Source organism: Mobula birostris, chromosome 11 (assembly GCF_030028105.1).
Source record: "Mobula birostris isolate sMobBir1 chromosome 11, sMobBir1.hap1, whole genome shotgun sequence".
NCBI lineage: Eukaryota > Metazoa > Chordata > Chondrichthyes > Myliobatiformes > Myliobatidae > Mobula > Mobula birostris.
The window spans coordinates 43,282,255-43,300,999 of NC_092380.1; the positions used below are offsets into that span (position 1 = coordinate 43,282,255).

Below are 18,745 nucleotides of genomic sequence, written 5' to 3' on the forward strand. Positions count from 1 at the left end.
ATGACTATTGTAACGTTGTCCTTTTGGCATGCATTTCTATCTCCAGTTGTAATTTGTAAGCCACATCCTCACTACTATTTGGGGGTTTATACAACTCCCATCAGGGTCTTTTTACCCTTGTAGTTTCAAAGGTACCCCATCAGGCAGTGTTTACCAGATTCCAACCACCCACAGGATGAAAGAAGTTCTTCCTCAGATTCCCTAAACCAATAACCCCTCACTTGTAATCTCTGCTCATCAGTCTCGGACACCTCTGCCTTACGAGAAAGGTATTCTTGCTATCTCTCTTGGTGAATGTAGATGAGGTGTATTCATTTGAGACCTTGACCATGTTTTGTGGCTCCAAGCACAGACGGCCTCTGGACCCCAATGGGCAACCTGCCCACCCCTCCCCCCACTTTCCCTGCTTACCTTGTTTGTATTTGTAAAATGCGTTTGGATTTTCCTTAATTTTGTGACCCTTCTTTGCTCTTGTTTTATATATACTGTTCCCACACTCTCTATGCTTCTGGAGGGCCTTCTCTGTATTCTTTGTATTATATCTTCCAAATGCTTCCTTTTTTTCTCTTAATCTAACCACAATATCCAAGTTTCCCTGGACTTGCCATCCTTGCCCTTCACGCTTATGGAAGCATGTTGCCTCCTGTCCCATGATCCTCTCATATCCCTTTTGCCAATCACCTGTCCAGCTCTTGGCTCCATCCCTCCCCCTCCTGTCTTCTCCTATCATTTTGGATCTCCCCCTCCCCCTCTCACTTTCAAATCTCTTACTAGCTCTTCCTTCAGTTAGTCCTGATGAAGGGTCTCGGCCTGAAATGTCAACTGTACCTCTTCCTGGAGATGCTGCCTGGCCTGCTGCGTTCACCAGCAACTTTGATGTGTGTTCTTCTCATTCACTCCTTTTTATTACTAAGCTCCAACCATATGGCCTCATCTGAAAAGCTTCTGGTATTTGTGCATTATGAGAAGGATACTGAGACCATCCTCACACTCCAGTTCTCTGCCTGGGTAGTTTGCTCTGCCCACTTTAAATCTGACATGAGCTTGTAAGTGCAGCTGTGATTTGAGCTATTGTGTATCTGTTTAGTGTAGCTGTTGGCTGTATTTGAATTGAATATTACTTTGTTGGACTTCGTTATTTCCTCCTTGACTACTCTTTCCATTATGAAACATGACAACTGCCTTTCATGGGGATAGTAACTTAAGAACTTCCACCTACAATTTTCTTTGCAGTGGACCAAAACTACGTAAAAGAATAGCACTGGCTAAGGTTGGTGGAATGTGATTCTGGCTGGTTTACACCTATACTCTGTTCTCTCCATAGGAAACGCTGGTGGATTTTGCCCTTACTCCCACTGATATCTGGGCCTTGTGGCAGGATGAGGAGAACCAGACCAATGTTAGATATATTAACTTTGAGCAGTAAGTTCTCAGTGAAGCTGGCAAATCAGCAACAAGAATTGTTAACCAATTTCTAGAATAAAATTAACATCAAAAGTAGCATTTGGGAAACTTTCCATTGTTACTGTTGACATCTGTAAATTATGCCCATTAATAATAGTTCTGCAGGATTTTTTCAGTGGTGGGGTGGAGATGTGTCTCTACCAAAGGAGGCCCTTCCCTCCACTAGGCTACAGTTAATCCTTGGGCAAGATGTATTTCAAGGGGATTTCCTATGATGGGGTATCCAGGTCTAGAAGGCACAGCCTCCAAATTGAGGGCGACCTTTTAGAACAGGGGTAAGGAGGACGTCTTTAGCTAGAGAGTAGTGAATCTGTGGAGTGCTCTGCCACAGACTGCGGTGGAGGCCAAGTACGTGGTATATTTCAGGCGGCAGTTAATCGTTTCCTGATCGGTCAGGGCATCAAGGAATTGGTGAGAAGGCAGGTGTATGAGGTTGAATGGGATTCGGGATCAGCCATGATGGAATGGTGGAGCAGACTCAATGGGCTGAGGGGTCTCATTCTGCTCCTGTGTCTTGTGTAGCCCACCCAACAGGGTCACATGAAACCATGGGAATAGGTGGTGGATAGTTGTATGAGCAGCTGGTGCAGATCACAAGACCTGGTTATGCGACCACTCACGGCAGGCAGACAATCTCAGAAGGGTATTGGTAATGGCTGGGGTCATCCATCTTGTAAAGACACTGTCCAGAAAGCAGCAATGGCAAACCACTTCTGTAGAAAAATTTGCCAAGAACAGTCATCGTCAAAAGATGGTGATCACCTACATCATATGACAAGGCACATAATGATGTGGGATTTTAATTAAGGACTTTGTAGTTTTGTGCATCATTGGCCAATGGTTGTATCCTTCTGCCTGGAAATTTGCAATGGCTCTTTGACTTGGGCAAGAGATGAATGGGAAGATGGGGTCTGTGATTCCTTGGTGTGTTACACTATAATTGCTTAAACCAGGGGTTCGTGGACTCCAGTTAATGGTCCATGTCATAAAAAAGGTTGGGAAACCCTGGCTTAGACAAATGAGATGATTTGGTGGGGAAATGGGAGTGGAGTGGCCTGCTGTTTTCCAAAGAGGATAAGGAAATGTAGAGAATAAAAGATTAGATTAGAATATGATTTGCACCCGCTGTGGTGTTGCACTTCTAAGGTCCAGCTTATTGTAACCACATTACTGTAGGTGAAGGTATCTCATATGGCCACCTTGATGTTCTTTTAAAAGAGTTTACATTTGATTCCTCTCAGCAGCCAGTTGTTTCCTGTTCGTTTGTGTTTTCATCTCCTGTCCTTTCTGTGATTTTTGTTCTTCCAGTTTATACCATTGGCCTATTATTCTCGTATCACAATTTAAAGTAACATTCAAATGTAAGGTTACGTTAGCTATACTATTTAGCTTCACCACTTCACTGGCCTTGTGTGATTTAATAATTCTAATAGCTTTATTCTAAATCATATTAAATAATTAACCGTTTGTAGCGCTTTAAACATGAAAAGTAGTCTTTTCTAATCTGCAGTCGTCAAGGAATCATTTTACAACTAATCCCACCCATCTCACACTTACATCAATGTCCCCAGTTCTACCATTGACCTGTATTCCAGGGGCATTTTACAACTAATCCCACCCATCTCACACTTCAGTCAATGTCCCTGTTCTACCATTGACCTATGTTCCAGGGGCATTTTACAGTGGCCTGTTAATCCACTGCTTTGCACGTCTTTGCGATGTGGGAGAAACTGGGACATCAGGGGAAATTTATGCAGTCACTGTAGGAATATGGAAACACTGTACATAGCGCCTGAGGTCAGGACTGAATCTGGTTTACAGCTCCACTGTGCTGTCTAACTGAAGAAAGTGTTGGATGGGTATGTGGTTTCAATAACAGTTTGTCTTCAATTCAAGATATCAATTTAGTTTTTGGCAGTATAATTTTGAATTTCAACATTGGACTGATGAAATCTCCACTTCCTCCTTCCACCCTTGATTTAATTCAGTGGATCAGATTGTGTAGGAATATTAGGAAAGACCCAGATCCTAGTATGTACTAAATTAGCTGATGATTGTCAGGTGACATGTTCAGTTTGTTTCCTCATGCTTTGTCTGAGAAGTGAAGAAATGGTCTGTGTCCTCTCTCCCTCAGTCTTCCTCCTGGACAGAGCGGACTGCAGATGAAAGGAGAGTATGACTTGCTCTGTAGTTATTTATTAAATACTGCATACCATAATCAGAAACAAGTGAATTGATCATGAGGAACAAGGACATGGCAGACCAATTGAATAACTACTTTGGTTCTGTCTTCACTAAGGAGGACATAAATAATCTTCCGGAAATAGTAGGGGACCGAGGGTCCAGTGAGATGGAGGAACTGAGGGGAATACATGTTAGTAGTGAAGTGGTGTTAGGTAAATTGAAGGAATTAAAGGCAGTCAAATCCCCAGGGCCAGATGGTCTGCATCCCAGGGTGATTAAGGAAGTAGCCCAAGAAATAGTGGATGCATTAGTGATAATTTTTCAAAACTCTTTAGATTCTGGATTAGTTCCTGAGGATTGGAAGGTGGCTAATGTAACCCCGCTTTTTAAAAAAGGAGCGAGAGAGAAAGTGGGGAATTATAGACCAGTTAGCCTGACATCGGTGGTGGGGAAAATGCTAGAGTCAGTTATCAAAGATGTGACAATAGCACATTTGGAAAGTGGTGAAATCATCGGACAAAGTCAGCATAGATTTATGAAAGGAAAATCATGTTTGACGAATCTCACAGAATTTTTTGAGGATGTAACTAGTAGAGTGGATAGGGGAGAACCAATGGATGTTGTACATTTGGATTTTCAAAAGGGGTAAGGTATTGGTGTGGATAGAGAATTGGTTGGCAGACAGGAAGCAAAGAGTGGGAATAAACGGGACCTTTTCAGAATGGCAGGCGGTGACTAGTGGGGTACCGCAAGGCTCAGTGCTGGGACCCCAGTTGTTTACAATATAAATGACTTAGACGACGCAATTAAATGCAGCATCTCCAAGTTTGCAGATGACACGAAGCTGGGCGACAGTGTTAGCTGTAAGGAGGATGCAGGGTGACTTGGATAGGTTAGGTGAGTGGGCAAATTTATGGCAGATACAATTTAATGTGGATAAATGTGAGGTTATTCACTTTGGTGGCAAGAAAAGGAAAACAGATTATTATCTGAATGGTGGCAGATTAGGAAAAGGGGCTCTGAAAGTCATTGAAAGTGGGCATGCAGGTACAGCAGGCGGTGAAAAAGGCGAATGGTATGCTAGCATTCATAGCAAGAGGATTCGAGTACAGGAGCAGGGAGGTTCTACTGCAGTTGTACAAGGCCTTGGTGAGACCACACCTGGAGTATTGTGTGCAGTTTTGGTCCCCTAATCTGAGGAAAGACATTCTTGCCATAGAGGGAGTACAAAGAAGGTTCTTCAGATTGATTCCTGGGATGGCATGACTTTCATATGACGAAAGACTGGATCGACTAGGTTTATACTTGCTGGAATTTAGAAGATTGAGGGGGGATCTTATTGAAACGTACAAAATTCTAAAGGGATTGGACAGGCTAGATGCAAGAAGATTGTTCCGATGTTGGGGAAGTCCAGAATGAGGGGTCACAGTTTAAGGATAAAGGGGAAGCCTTTTAGGACCGAGATGAGGAAAGCCTTCTTCACACAGAGAGTGGTGAATCTGTGGAATTCTCTGCCACAGGAAACAGTTGAGGCCAGTTCATTGGCTATATTTAAGAGGGAGTTAGATATGGCCCTTGTGGCTAAGAGGATCGGGGGTATGGAGAGAAGGCAGGTACAGGGTTCTGAGTTGGATGATCGGCCATGATTATACTGAATGGTGATGCAGGCTCGAAGGGCTGAATGGCCTATTCCACCTATTTTCTATGTTTCTATAATCCTCCAATGTAAGAGTGTGCTTGGGATGCAGAGAGTGGCTATTGATTGCCCGGGCTTGTATGCCTGGACATGTGACTGAATATGTTGGTGTTTTCAGAGGAATTGGTGAGGGAACTGGCAAAACTTTTATTCTTATGACTTGCCATCAATAATGGTCTTTTGTTGCAGTAACCACGCTGGCCAGTGGAACCAGGTCTTCATACAGCCTGTTGCTGATGAAGAATTGCATGTGCCGGAGGATCAGGACCCCAAGGTGAGCAGCTATTACTTGTCAGTAGTTTCTTTTAGCTTGCTGCACTGTCATCTCTTTCAGACATGTTATGCCCTGTTTGGCTTAAGTTGGCGTTTTACACATGGTGTACACTGCAGCTAATGTGCAGTGATATTGAGATAATGTTTGAGACGTAGCAGCAAGACGTGGGGACGCTTGAGGTGTAAGGTGTTCGAGTCAGAGAAAAAGTACAGCACCTCTAGCAGTTTGTTTCATGCACCCACTACCCTCTATGTGTGTGTAAAAAGAACAACTTTCCTCCCTCCTTTTGAACACCGGTCACCCCTCAACCTCTGACATTCCATTGAGCATAAATCCAGCCTATCCAATCTTTCCTTACAAGTAAAGCCCTCCATTGCAAGCAGCATCTTAGTGAATCTCCGTATTTTTGTCACACCATTCCTGCAGTGTGGGAACTAGAAATGCTCACAATACTCAATCAGTGTGGTGTAACCAATGTTTTGCACAGTTGTAATATGACATCCCAAATGGTACTCAATGGCTTACGAAGGCAAGTATATCAAATGCCCTTTTCATTATTCCATTCACCTGTGTCACCGTCTTCAGGAAGCTATAGACCAAGGTATCTCTGTACAGAGAGGGTCCCTGTCATTTACTGTGTACGTTACATCAGAATTTGACTTCCCAAATTGTCTTGTTACTTGTCTGGATCAAATTCCATCTGCTACTGCAACTTCCTGGTTGAATGTTGAAGCTGTACTTACCTGGGTGTGTGGAGCTTGTTCCGTCACTCCTGATGTACCTGTAGACGGTGGGAAAGCTGCGTCAAGTGGTAGAATGGTACTTATCACAAAATATTCAGTCCCTTACTTGATTAAAGTAGGTGTTTACTTAGTTGGTCCACTTATAATTCTGGTCAGCAATTACTTTTCTGAGATGTGGAAGGTAAGGTATTTGGCCATGTACGTTAACGGGAAGTAATTAGATTCCTGTTGCTTTAAGAGAGTTATGATCCAGTAGGCATTCAATCTGTACGTTCCTTGCCACCGACCAATTCAACTTAAAGCATTGTTCAGTTCTTGCTGCCTCAGGTGTGGGCTGTATCATTATCTGACAAGTTGAGAATAGAACTGATTACCATGCAATCATCAGCTACCATATCTGATTGTGATTTTTCTCTCATTGCCAGTGTTGAGTACTACTGGAACACTGTGACTACAGGCAGGTCTCATCCTGAAGGATGAATCTTTGGAGCAAATCAGGGATGTGTTGGAACCTGTGGACTTGGACCATATGATACAGGAGCTGAATTAGGCTATTAAGCCCATCAAATCTGCTCTGCTATTCAATCACTACTAATTTTTAACCCCATTTTCCCTTTAACCTTCAACCCCTTTACCAATCAAGAACTTATAAATTTCTGCCTTAAGTATATCCAATGACTCGTCCTCCACTGCAATATATTCCAAAGATTTACCATCTCTGTGTGAAGACATTCCCCTCAGTTTTAAAGGGACATCCTTTCATTCTGAGGCTGTGTCCTTGTATCCTAGACACTCAATCGAAGCATCTTCTCCATGACCACTATGTCCATGCCTTTCAGTATCTGGTGAGTTTCAGTAAAGCCCACCTCATCCTTCTGAACTCAAAGCAGAGACCCAGAGCCTCAGTCATGTATCCATGTCCATATGATTTGTGGAGAGACTTCAAAAATGACTGCATGGTTGTTAAATAATATGTGTCCTGGTTGCTCCACAGGAAACCTATCTGGGATACCTCTTTACTCCAGGTCGTTTTACACCTCAGGCTCTGCTAAAAGCTCTGCAGGTAATTGTTGGATTTGTGCCATTCGTGTAAAATAAGTTTATTTATTCACTGCCATTCTGGCAGGACTTCCCACTCGGTGTTCAGAAGGTGACTGAGTTGATATGTCCTGTGTTATGGCAGTTCTGATTATGGAAAGTTAGCTTTGTGGAAATCACAAATCATGGTCAACCATTTGAATTACAGAGTAAAAGTGAACTTTTACGAAATCTATGTAACAAAATAATGTGGGGGAGGTTACACTATATCAAAATTCCTTCAGTAATTTTTTTTAAAAATTGAAAACCGGTTAATAGAAGAAGAAATATTTTAAATACCAAAATACAAATATTTAAACTTGCCAGTGTGACCAGCCTAGGGTTGGAGAAATGAGTTCCCAGTGTAGTGCTGCACTGTAATCCCAGCCAGTGGCTCTGCACGGACCTTAGCAATGGAACGAAGAGCACAGGCATCCTTTACAACTAATCCCAGGCTCGGAGCAGTTCTCCATACATACTCATCGAAAACCTTCTGAGTCCCAGTTGTTCACATCATCAGGAAGGTTTCTGCCACTGTGCAGGTTTCTAGCATCTGTGTCACCTGCTTGATAAGTTTGGCAATGTAATGGACATTGTTCTTCAAAGTGGCTTATGAAACTAGAATCATTGGTAGAAGTGATAAGGTGCCACATAAATGTAAATCTTTATGTTAAACTCAAAAAGGAGTGGTGGTACATGAACAGCTATCAGCAATATCTCGATTGGTTAGGTGTTGAAACCCATGCTCCAGTGTTAGAAGTACTGCACGATATTTTGTACTGAGTTTTCTTGGATCAAAGTGATTGTAGTGATAGCAAGGTTTAGGAATGCATCTACATTTATAATATGGGATTCATGGCCGGGGTGGTGGTGGGGGAGCTGAGGGAAAGAAATAGTTTGTTATGGGAAAATTATGATACGGTTGCAGGATTATACTGTAATATGCCCAAATGTGGAGGGAGAAGCTGCAGTTTCCTAAGGGGACTGTTCCTTCTGCTATTAAAACACAAATGTGTTTTAATCACAGTCCTTGTGTTTCAACAGCAGTCGTCACTAGAGGTCAGCACTTCGATCCCTCGGTAATGGCATTGTAATGTCTTAAGCAACACACACACACAATACTATAGGAATTCAGCAGGCCAGGCAGCATCTATAGAATAGAGTAAACAGTCGTTGTTTTTTGGTTGAGACCCTTCATCTGCACTAGAAAGCAAGGGGAGAAATCAGAGTAAGAAGGTGGTGTGAGGGGAGGAAGAAGTACAAGCTGGCAGGTGATACGTGAAACCAGGAGAGGGGCAGGAGCTGAAGTAAAGAGCTGGGAGGTTGATTGGTGATAGAGATAGAGGACTGGAAAAGAGAGAATCTGATAGAGGACAGAAGATCAGGAAGAAAAGGAAGGTGGAGGAGCACCTGAGGGAGGTGATGGGCTGGTAAGGAAATGAAGTGAGAGAGCCAGACACCCTGAGCCAATAGGCTGGTCCTGGACTTATTTCCTGGCATAATTTACATATTACTATTTAATTATTTATGGTTTTATTACTATTTAATTATTTATGGTACAATTGTAACAAAAACCAATTTCCCCCGGGATCAATAAAGTATGATTATGACTATGAGAGGGAAACTGCGATGAGGAATGGTGAAGGAGTTTGGGGGGGGTGTGGCAGTTACAGAAAATTCAAGAAATCGATGTTCATGCCTTCAGGTAGGAGGCTGCTCAGATGGAATATAAGGTAACACACATTAAAGTTGCTGGCGAACGCAGCAGGCCAGGCAGCATCTCTAGGAAGAGGTACAGTCGATGTTTCGGGCTGAGACCTTTCGTCTAGTCCTGACGAAGGGTCTCGGCCCGAAACGTCGACTGTACCTCCTCCTAGAGATGCTGCCTGGCCTGCTGCGTTCACCAGCAACTTTGATGTGTGTTGCTTGAATTTCCAGCATCTGCAGAATTCCTCGTGTTTACGTTTTAGAATATAAGATGTTGGTCATCCAACGTGAGTGTGCCTTCAGTGTGGTAGTAGAGGAGGCAATGGACTGACGTACAGGAATGGGAAGTAGAATTAAAATGGGTGGCTCAGGGAAATCTTGCCTTTTTGTGGCAGATGGAGCGAAGATGCTTAATGAAGCAGTCTCCCAATCTATGTCGGGTCTCACCGATGTACAGGATGACATGGGAATGGTAGTAACGCAACCCTTACTTGCATCTCCTCTATTTTGTGTACATCTGCCCTCATTCCCTCCTTCCACAGCCACACCAAGGATAGGGTTCCTCTTGTCCTCATCTACCACCCCACCAGCCTCTGCATCCAGCACATAATTCTCCATAACTTCCACCCACCATCTCAAATGGGATTCCACCACCAAGCACATCTTTTCCTTTCACCCCCACCCCAACTTTCCACTTTCTGCTGGGCTTGCTCCCTATGAAACTCCCTTATCCACTCATCCCTCACCACTGATCTCCAAGCTGGTACTTATCCTTGTAAGAGGAACAAGTGCCACACTTGTCCCTACATCACCTTCCTCACTAACATTCAAGGGCCCCAAATAGTCCTTCCAGGTGAAGCAAAACTTCACCTGAGAGTTTGTTGGGGTCATCTACTGTATCCAGTGCTGCCTCTATATCAGTGAAACCAGATGTAGATTGGGAGACTACTTCGTCAAGCACCTTTGCTCCATACGCCACAAAAAGCGGATCTCCCACTGGCCACCCATTTCAATTCTATTTCCCCTTCCCATTTCCACATGTCAGTCCATGGCCTCATGCACCTCCACAATGAGGCCACTCCCAGGTTGGGGGAGCAACAGCCTCCAACCTGATTATATCAACATCGATTTCTCAAACTTATGGTAATTGCCTGCCCCCAACCCCCCCACTTTCCTTCACCGTACCCCATATCTGTTTCCCTCTCTCACCTTACCTCCTTACCTGCCCATCACCACCTCCTCCTTCCCTTTTAACCATGGTGTTCTGTCCTCTCCTAACAGATTCCCCATCTCTAGCCCTTTATCTCTTTCATCTACTAGCTTCCTAGCTCTTTACTTCACCCTGTCCCCCCTCACCCAGTTTCATCAATCACCTGACACCTGATACTACTTCTTCCTCCCCTTCCACCACCTTCTTATTCTGGCATTCTCCCTGTCTTTTCCAATCCCAATGAAGGGTCATGGCACGAAATGTCAGCTGTTTACTTTTCTGTAAATGCGGTATGGTCTGCTGGGTTCCTCTAGTGTTTTGGATTGCCAGCATCTGCAGGTTTTCTCTGTTGTAATGTCTTAAAGCTGTTGGATGAGTGATTTAATAACTTGGGCACCAGAGGGAGCTCGCTCTGCTTTTTAGAAATATGCTAATCTGAGAGGACAAATGTCTTTTTCTAACTGCCAGGAGCATTTGCCTTGATTCTGTTACTGCGTCTCAGGAACAAGGAATTTCCCAATTACTTATCCCAGCTCCCTCCCTGCTTAAACCTCTGAACCATCCTTCTCTTTGTGAGGCTCAGAAAACTCTTCACTGTCCACTGATTTGCTCTTTATTTCACTGCTGTCACAGTAGCTGGTGTGCAGGTGGAAGAGGCTAGTTCCACTGCTTGTGGAAGTTGCAGAGTTGTACACAATAAGGATATTGAAGTCATTTCAGTGAGTTATAGCAGGCCCGGCTAGAAGCTTGCTAGTGGAAAACTCACGAGAATGTGAACAGCCTGCAGCTTTTTTAACTGGGTCCAGGTCTGAACCAACTAAGCTGGTGCTGTTACCTAGGAACTGCTAGTTGTGATTGTTCATTTCTGAGAATGATTACCCAAACCTTCAAACTAAAAACATAACTTTCATGCCAATTTTGTTTTGGATATGTCAGTAATGCTCCATGCCAAAAGTGATTTGAGCTGTCTATATCATTTACATATTTGAGATGTTTGTGTAACTAGTGAGATAAGTAGATCTTGTGTCACCCATGTGCTGCCGTTTTACTTGCTCCATATCTAAGTGAACAGTGTAAGGGGGCTTCACATTATGGAAATCTGTTTACAATGAGGCCATTGGAGATGCACACAGTCGGACTATAAACCATACATTAATTTCCATCCAGTGAATAAATGAGCAGCATTCATTTTTAAAACACTGGGAGGAGTATGTCCTGCTGTCATTCTCTCAGATGAAAAATTGTTCAGAGTTATTGGCCACGTGGTAAAATTGTGACTTGTGCACTGAACTGGTAGAGGTGGCCTGACTATCAGTCACAGGAGACTGGAAAATCACACAGGCTACATTCCTATCTCCTACTACTCTGGCCATTGGTTTGGTTTCCTCTCAGATTAATCGGGGTGTGATATGTAAGGAATATTGCTAACTGAATAAAATGGTCAGAATTATGGAATTATTCAGATTTACTAAAACACTATTCTTTGTCATTATTATGTTAAATTCTACTGTCTGATTCCTAATACCAACACATCTGTGTAGAAAAAGGATCTTTCCTGGTGTATATGGCAAATAAACTTCCTTCAGGCTTCCAGCCAGGTGCAGGTATCCCCGATGAGGATGACAGAGTCTGTCATCGACGTGCCAGTTGTAATCGATAGCTGTACCCAGCTGGAAGCCTGGAAAGAACTTGTACACCTCTGTAGCCCCTCATTTTCCTTCTGTGCAGTGTCTTTGTACCTTGATGCTGTTGTCAATAGAAGCTGGTATTAAACCCTGTTTGTGTGCCATGAGCTAAAACAAATCTGATAAGTGTGCATCAGTTTGGGACTGAGATTTTCACTTGTTCATCTTTGATTCAGATATACTGCCGAGGGGCAGACAGAATCCTGGACCCGTCAATGGAGGGACTGAAGAAAGAAGTGACCCTAGCTGTGGAAAATGCGGTAATGTTAGAAATGGTGGTGGGGAAGGCATGTCAGGGTAATATCAGAATGAATTGCTCCTTTCATGGTTTCAGATCAGTCTGCAGGAGCTTAATTTATAATAACTGGGGTGTGGCTATGTCACACAGTCAGATCCCCTTCTCCTTGCTACATTCCTTCACCTTTCTGTAAAACGAAGCTGTCTTTCTCTAACCTAAATAGTTTAGTGACTCCTAGCTAATCAATAGAGTTTCCTTGAACTAGGAGCAAGTTAATCTTGCAGGTTCATGTCATTGTGCATTCACAGAAATGCAGAGGGTTTTCCATGCATGGGGAAGGGATTATTTCCTTTGAAGCATCTAGGTACATCAACATGAGATTGTTTCTCTTTTGACTTCAAGGTCCAAGTGGGTTGTTTTTAACCTAAATTGTTCTTGTGTTCAGATTCAGAACAGTGTGACAGAGTATGAGTTCTCACAGGAGGTGTACCGTCAACTGCAAGTGGAGTTCTGGTCCAAGTTCTACGCCTGCTGCTTGCAGTACCAAGAGGCCTTAGCACGTCCCTTAGCATTGCTTGTCAATGATCACACAAACATGGTGTGTCTGCTTAAAAAGGTGAGGGTTTGGTGATGGCTAGGAGCTGAGTTTCCATTGGGTTCATAAACTACTGTCCCAACCTCCAGCATTAACAAGAGTCTAAGAGATGGTTTAGTAGAGGCACTTAAAGGGTAATTAATTTTAATTCATATTTTGTGTTATTAAGTAGTAACATATGCAGTCAAAAAGTTGTGATGTTTCAACATCAAGTTTGTTGTATGTACAAGTATGCACATGCACAGGTACAATGGGAAAACTTGCAGTAGAAGCGCAAGCACATAATATCAGCGTTCACAAGAAAAATATAAAATATAAGTTGCACACAATTTGTAGAATAAAGAGCACAATTTGGAAAGATAAAGTCTATCTTTGTGCAACGATCAAAATGGTCATAGTATTGCTAAACTGCAGTGCTTATGGGTTGTGCTGGTTCGTTCAGGAACCAAATGGTTGGAGGGAAACCAAGGATTAAGGGAGCTAGGGCTTTACTCTCTGGAGAGAAGGAGGATGAGAGGAGACGTGATAGAGATATACAAGATATTAAGGGGAATAGATAGACTGGACAGCCAGCGCCTCTTCCCAGGACACCACTGCTCAATACAAGAGGACATGGCTTTAAGGTAAGGGGTGGGAAGTTCAAGGGGATATTAGAGGAAGGTTTTTTACTCAGAGAATGGTTGGTGCGTGGAATGCACTGCTTGAGTCAGTGGTGGAGGCAGATACACTAGTGAAATTTAAGAGACTACAAGGCAGGTATATGGAGGAATTTAAGGTGGGGGGTTATATGGGAGGCAGGGTTTAAAGGTCGGCATGACATTGTGGGCCGAAGGGCCTGTATTGAGCTGTACTATTCTATGTTCTATAAAACAGCTGTTCTTAAATCTGGTGATGTGGAACTTCAGGTTTCTGAATTTCCTGCCAAATGGTAGTTGTGAGAAGATGGAGTTGAGTCCTATTCTGATAACTTGATCTGAAATCTAGGCTGACCCACTAATGTAGTATTGAAGAGTTGGCTCTTGCACTAAGACCTCATTTGACTCCTCAGCTAAATAATTAAAGGTTTCATAGCAATATTCTGAAGAAATGCAGGACATTTTCATTGAGCTTATTTTTTTTTATCCTTTAGCAAAAAGCATCAAATCAGCTAATCTGGTTACTTGCTGTTTATGGGACTTGCGATATGCAAATTACATGTTGTATTGTGACTCTTCAAAAATATTTAATCATCGAGCATACATAAAAGAAGGTTCTTTATACCCTTTAATTATATTAATGAAGTGTGTGAATTTTGGCAAAGAAAAACACAATTCTCCTTTCTCCAATTAACCAAAGTACAGCTAGCCCTTGATCAGTGAGTGCTCTTGAGGCAATGGCTAATTTAAATGCTGCAGATTTCATTTCTGCTTTGGAAAACTATGGATGGCTGTGGCACTAGTTCTGAAGTGTTCCCACAGTAGTGGTGACTGAAGCCAATCACAAGGCCTCGTTGTTGAGACTGGGTGTTGGGGTATTCCTCACAGTTTAAAACTTTACAGTATTTTTTCTACTTGTACCACACATCTTGATGATTTAAGTCGTTCATCAGTAATTATGGACATTGCAATTAGTGGGAATTCAGGCATCATTTGATGCATCTGAGATGTCATTGCATATGCTTTTAGTGGATGAATGTAACAGTCCCAAAAACAGTCTCTTCCATTAAAAGCTTTGGTTATCAGGTTTTGGTTTCTAAAGCTTCAACCTGGAAAAAGCCTTCAAAAAATAATAATGGGGCTTAAATATGGAGCCATACCTGTACTCCAGCTGAGAATTGTAAAAGTTGATGAGAATGGTCTGAATCTTACAGACAGTAATTGTGACTGTTACTGATAAACTGTAGACCAGTAATTGTAGATGTTACTGAGGTTGATTCCTTGACCTGTAATCATCACTTTGGGTGAGCATGAGCTGAATAGTCTCGGCCAATACTTGTAGGCATTGGTGAGGATGCCATCGGTGCTCTAGACCAGTAGATGAGAGTACTGGAGCGTGGTATTGTAGATCTGACTGTTTCTTCTTTTGCAGGGGTTTATGTCTTTCATGTTTCCCTGCCTCACTATAGATCACCTCCACATGTCTTCTGATGAGGGGCTTTTTCTAGAAGATGAGTGCTCCCTCACTGATGGTGAGTAACATTGATGGTAGCCAGTTTTATTGACAATTCAAATAGATCTTTAGATGGCATCCATCCACTCCCCTGTATATTTACTTGCTCTGTGACTCTGGCTGCAGTCTACTCATTCCTGAAGGTTTTCTTTGTCAACTCTTCCCATGCCTGCATTTTCGTCTATCATGAGAATCCGGAGTAGTAGGTTTATGCCAATGCCTCCACCTTCCAGTTTCCCTGTCTCACACCATCCTAACTTGAAAATAAGTTGCTAATCCTTCAGCATTGGACACAATTCCTAAAGCTCCCTATACATAGCACTCCCACTGCTTACTTCCTTTGTTCCTTCCTGCTTAACACATTTTAGACCGACAGCCTTTTTCTGTGCTAAATTGTGTATGTGTGGTCACTCCTTCCTGTACCTTTTTTTTTAAATCTGCAAAGCTGCTCTTCTATGAGGGACAATTTAAGTTGATTTATTTGATTTAGAACTTAATCTTTCTGATTTAAAAGATCAAAACAGCTATAAGCTGCTTCAAAGAGGGGCTTTGTACAATGCTGAATAATTGGCAATAGTTACTACAAGTGGGTGAAGATGTGAGTAATGCAATATAGGCAGCAAAGTGAATACTTAGTATGAAATAAAGATTGTAGTTACCATTGATAACCCAGTGTTATTTAACACTGTACTGGACACCCTACCACATTGAAGAGCTAATCAGATGCCTTTTTGGTAATCCAGAGATGCTGGTTCAAATTGCACTATGGCTAGAGTAAAATTTAAGTGTAGTTCATCAAGAAAAACCAGAATTAAATAACAAAAACAGTCATTCATAGTGATGGCTTTCAGATTCGGCGGTGTTTTTCACCAAGCTGTTCCAGTATGGTTACCACTGACAGCATGGGCTTTTTGCCCAGAACAGAATGAGTAGGACACATCCAATCCTGTTAATTAGTTTATCCTCAACCTTCAAGCAAGTGTCATCAGTAGAGATATCAGGCTATACCTGTTCACAGGCACCTGAGGACCACTCAGTTCCAGAACTCATTGCAACCTTTGGTTGGAATATTAAAAACTGATTTCCGGAGTAAATAATTTTTAAAAAACTATGGATTTCAGGAATCTGAAGTATAAACAAAATGCTAGAAACACTTGTCAGGATTCCAGAGGGGAGGTGAGCGAGACTGGCCCTGATAGTAAGACAGCATTTGACCAAGTATGGCTTAAAGGGGCCCTGGTAATCTGGTCATTGAGCATCAAGAGGAAAGTATTCCGGTGATTGGAGATGCACACCATTAAAAGCAGGTGTTTGTTAGGTCAATTGTCCAAGTCCAGAGAGTTCCTCAGTGTCTGAGACCCAGCTATCTTCGGCTACTTCTCAATGATCTTCCATTCAGTCCGAAGAAAGGATTGCTGCTGATGATTGCGTTGTTTCTTTCCATTCGCCTGTAGTGAACTGTAGAGTGAGACATCATTTGGATCTGGACCGATAAGTGACAAATAATATATGTGCCACACATATCAGTTAATAACCATCTCCAGCAAGAAAGTCTGACCACTTATCCGTGCCTTTTAGTTGTCAGTGCCCTATCATCAACATTAAGTATTACCATTGACCAGGAATTTAACTGATCCATTACGAGCAGGTCAGAGGCTGAGGAAGAGTGATTTTTTACCTGCTGATGCCAGAAGCCAGTGTTGATTCTGAAGCTACAAGCCAGTGTGTGATAAAATATCATCTTGTTCATGTGAGAGTTGCTGTATCTGCTCTCAAGCTTGTCGTGATCGAAGATGTAGCAGTCTGATTGGCAGCCCAGTCCCCAATCTAAATGTTGATTCCCTTGCTTAGTACCTGCAGTGGGTACTCTTTTTTTTTATATACAAAAAAAAGTTGCTTACTTGCCTGCATGACTCTGTCGGCACTTGCCAGACCTGCGACCCCTACCTCATGGGCAGCAGGCACATGTAACCACCACTGCTACGAATTCCCCCTCTTGAGTGGTACACCATCCTGATCTTGGAAACTTTGCCAGTTTGCATTGTCACCTGGTCTAAGTCATGGAAATCCCTCTCCAATATCATTGTGGGAGTACCTTCAGTCAAACGGAGTTTGGTGATTTATAGCAACACACACAAAATGCTGGAGGAACTCAGCTGGTTAGGTAGGTCCATGGAAAAGAACAGACTGTCAACGTTTTGGACTGAGACCCTTCTTCGGGACTGGAGAGGAAGGCAGAAGACACCAGAGTAAAAAGGTGAGGGAAGGGAAAGAGAATAGCTGGAAGGTTGATAGGTGAAGCCAGGAAAGGTAAAGGGTTCTGGCAGGAGAGGAGGGTGGACCATAGGGTAAAGGGGAGGTGTAGTGACACCAGTGCGAGGTGATAGGCAGTTGAGAAGAGCTAAGAGGCCAAAGTCAGGAATAGAAGAGGAGGGGAGGGGGTGGGAATATTTTTTTACCAGAAGGAGAAATTGATGTTCATGCCATCAGGTTGGAGGCTACCCAGATGGAAGAAAGCTGTTGCTCTGCCACCTTGAGGGTGGCCTTATTATGTTACAAGACGAGGTCATGGACCAACATGTTGGAATGGAAATGGGAATTGGAATTAAAATGTTTGGCCACAGGGATCTTCCACTTTTGGCGGATAGAGCGGAGGTGCTTGAAGCAATGTTGAGGAGGCTGCATTGGGAGTAGTGGATGCAATAGGGGACCCTAGCAGATTTGCAGTGAATTTTTGCCTCACCTGGAAGGACAGTTGGCCCTGAATGGAGGAGGTGAATGGACAAATGTAGCTTTTTGGCTGCTTGCAGGGATGAGCTGGGAGGGAGGTTAGTGGGGAGAGATGAATGGACGAGGGAAATCACAGAGGGAGTGATCTCTGCAGAAAGCAGGGGTGGGGGTAAAGATGAGTTTGGTGGTAGGATCCCTTTGGAGATGGGGGAAGTTGCGGATAATGGCATGTTAGGTGCGGAGGCTCATGGGCTGGTAGGGAAGGGCAAGGGGAACTCTCACTGTGAAGGTGGTGGGAAGATGGGTGAGCATGGATGTCCAGGAAATGGAGAAGCTCCGGGTGAGGGCATCATCTATGGTGGAGGAAGGGAAACCCCATTCTTTGAAGAAGGAGGGCATTCCTGATGTCCTGGAAAGGAAAGCCTCATCCTGGTAACAGATGGGGCAGAGATGAAGGAACTGAGAAAAGAGAATAGTGTTTTTTTTTCTGGAAATGATGGGAAGAGGTACATTAAAGATGGCCATAGGAATTGGTAGGTTTATAAAAGTTGTTGGTTGAGAGTTTTATCTCCAGAGATGGAGACAGAAATCGAGAAAGTGGAGGGAGGTGTCAGAAATGGACCAAGTGAATTTAAAGGCAGGGCGGAAGTTCGAGGCAAAGTTGATGAAATTGATGAGCTCAGCATGGGTGCATGGAGTAAAGCCAGATCTAACCTATAGAGAGGCTTTGAGGAAAAAGAAGCAGAATAAACGGTGTAAAGACAGTAAGGTAGAAGGGCTGAAGTGTGTGTGTACCTTAATGCAAGAAGCATCAGGAACAAAGATGAACTGAGAGCTTGGATATATACATGGAATTATGATGTAGTGGCCTTTACAGAGACTTGGCTGGCACCAGGGCAGGAATGGATTCTCAATATTCCTGGATTTCAGTGCTTTAAAAGGGATAGAGAGGGGGGAAAAAGGGGAGGGGGGTGGCATTACTGGTCAGGGATAC

At 43.1% G+C, this 18,745-nt stretch overlaps 1 protein-coding gene across 1 annotated transcript in view; it reads left to right on the forward strand.

Moving 5' to 3' along the window:
• The window catches only part of nup160 (nucleoporin 160), a 104,678-nt gene that overhangs the window by 19,244 nt on the left and 66,689 nt on the right, over positions 1-18,745 (forward strand). The window contains exons 8-13 of the mRNA XM_072271361.1: positions 1,325-1,422; positions 5,534-5,618; positions 7,356-7,424; positions 12,217-12,300; positions 12,724-12,894; positions 14,941-15,040. Coding sequence (XP_072127462.1) covers positions 1,325-1,422; positions 5,534-5,618; positions 7,356-7,424; positions 12,217-12,300; positions 12,724-12,894; positions 14,941-15,040 — 607 coding nt within the window. The remainder of the gene's footprint in view (positions 1-1,324; positions 1,423-5,533; positions 5,619-7,355; positions 7,425-12,216; positions 12,301-12,723; positions 12,895-14,940; positions 15,041-18,745) is intronic.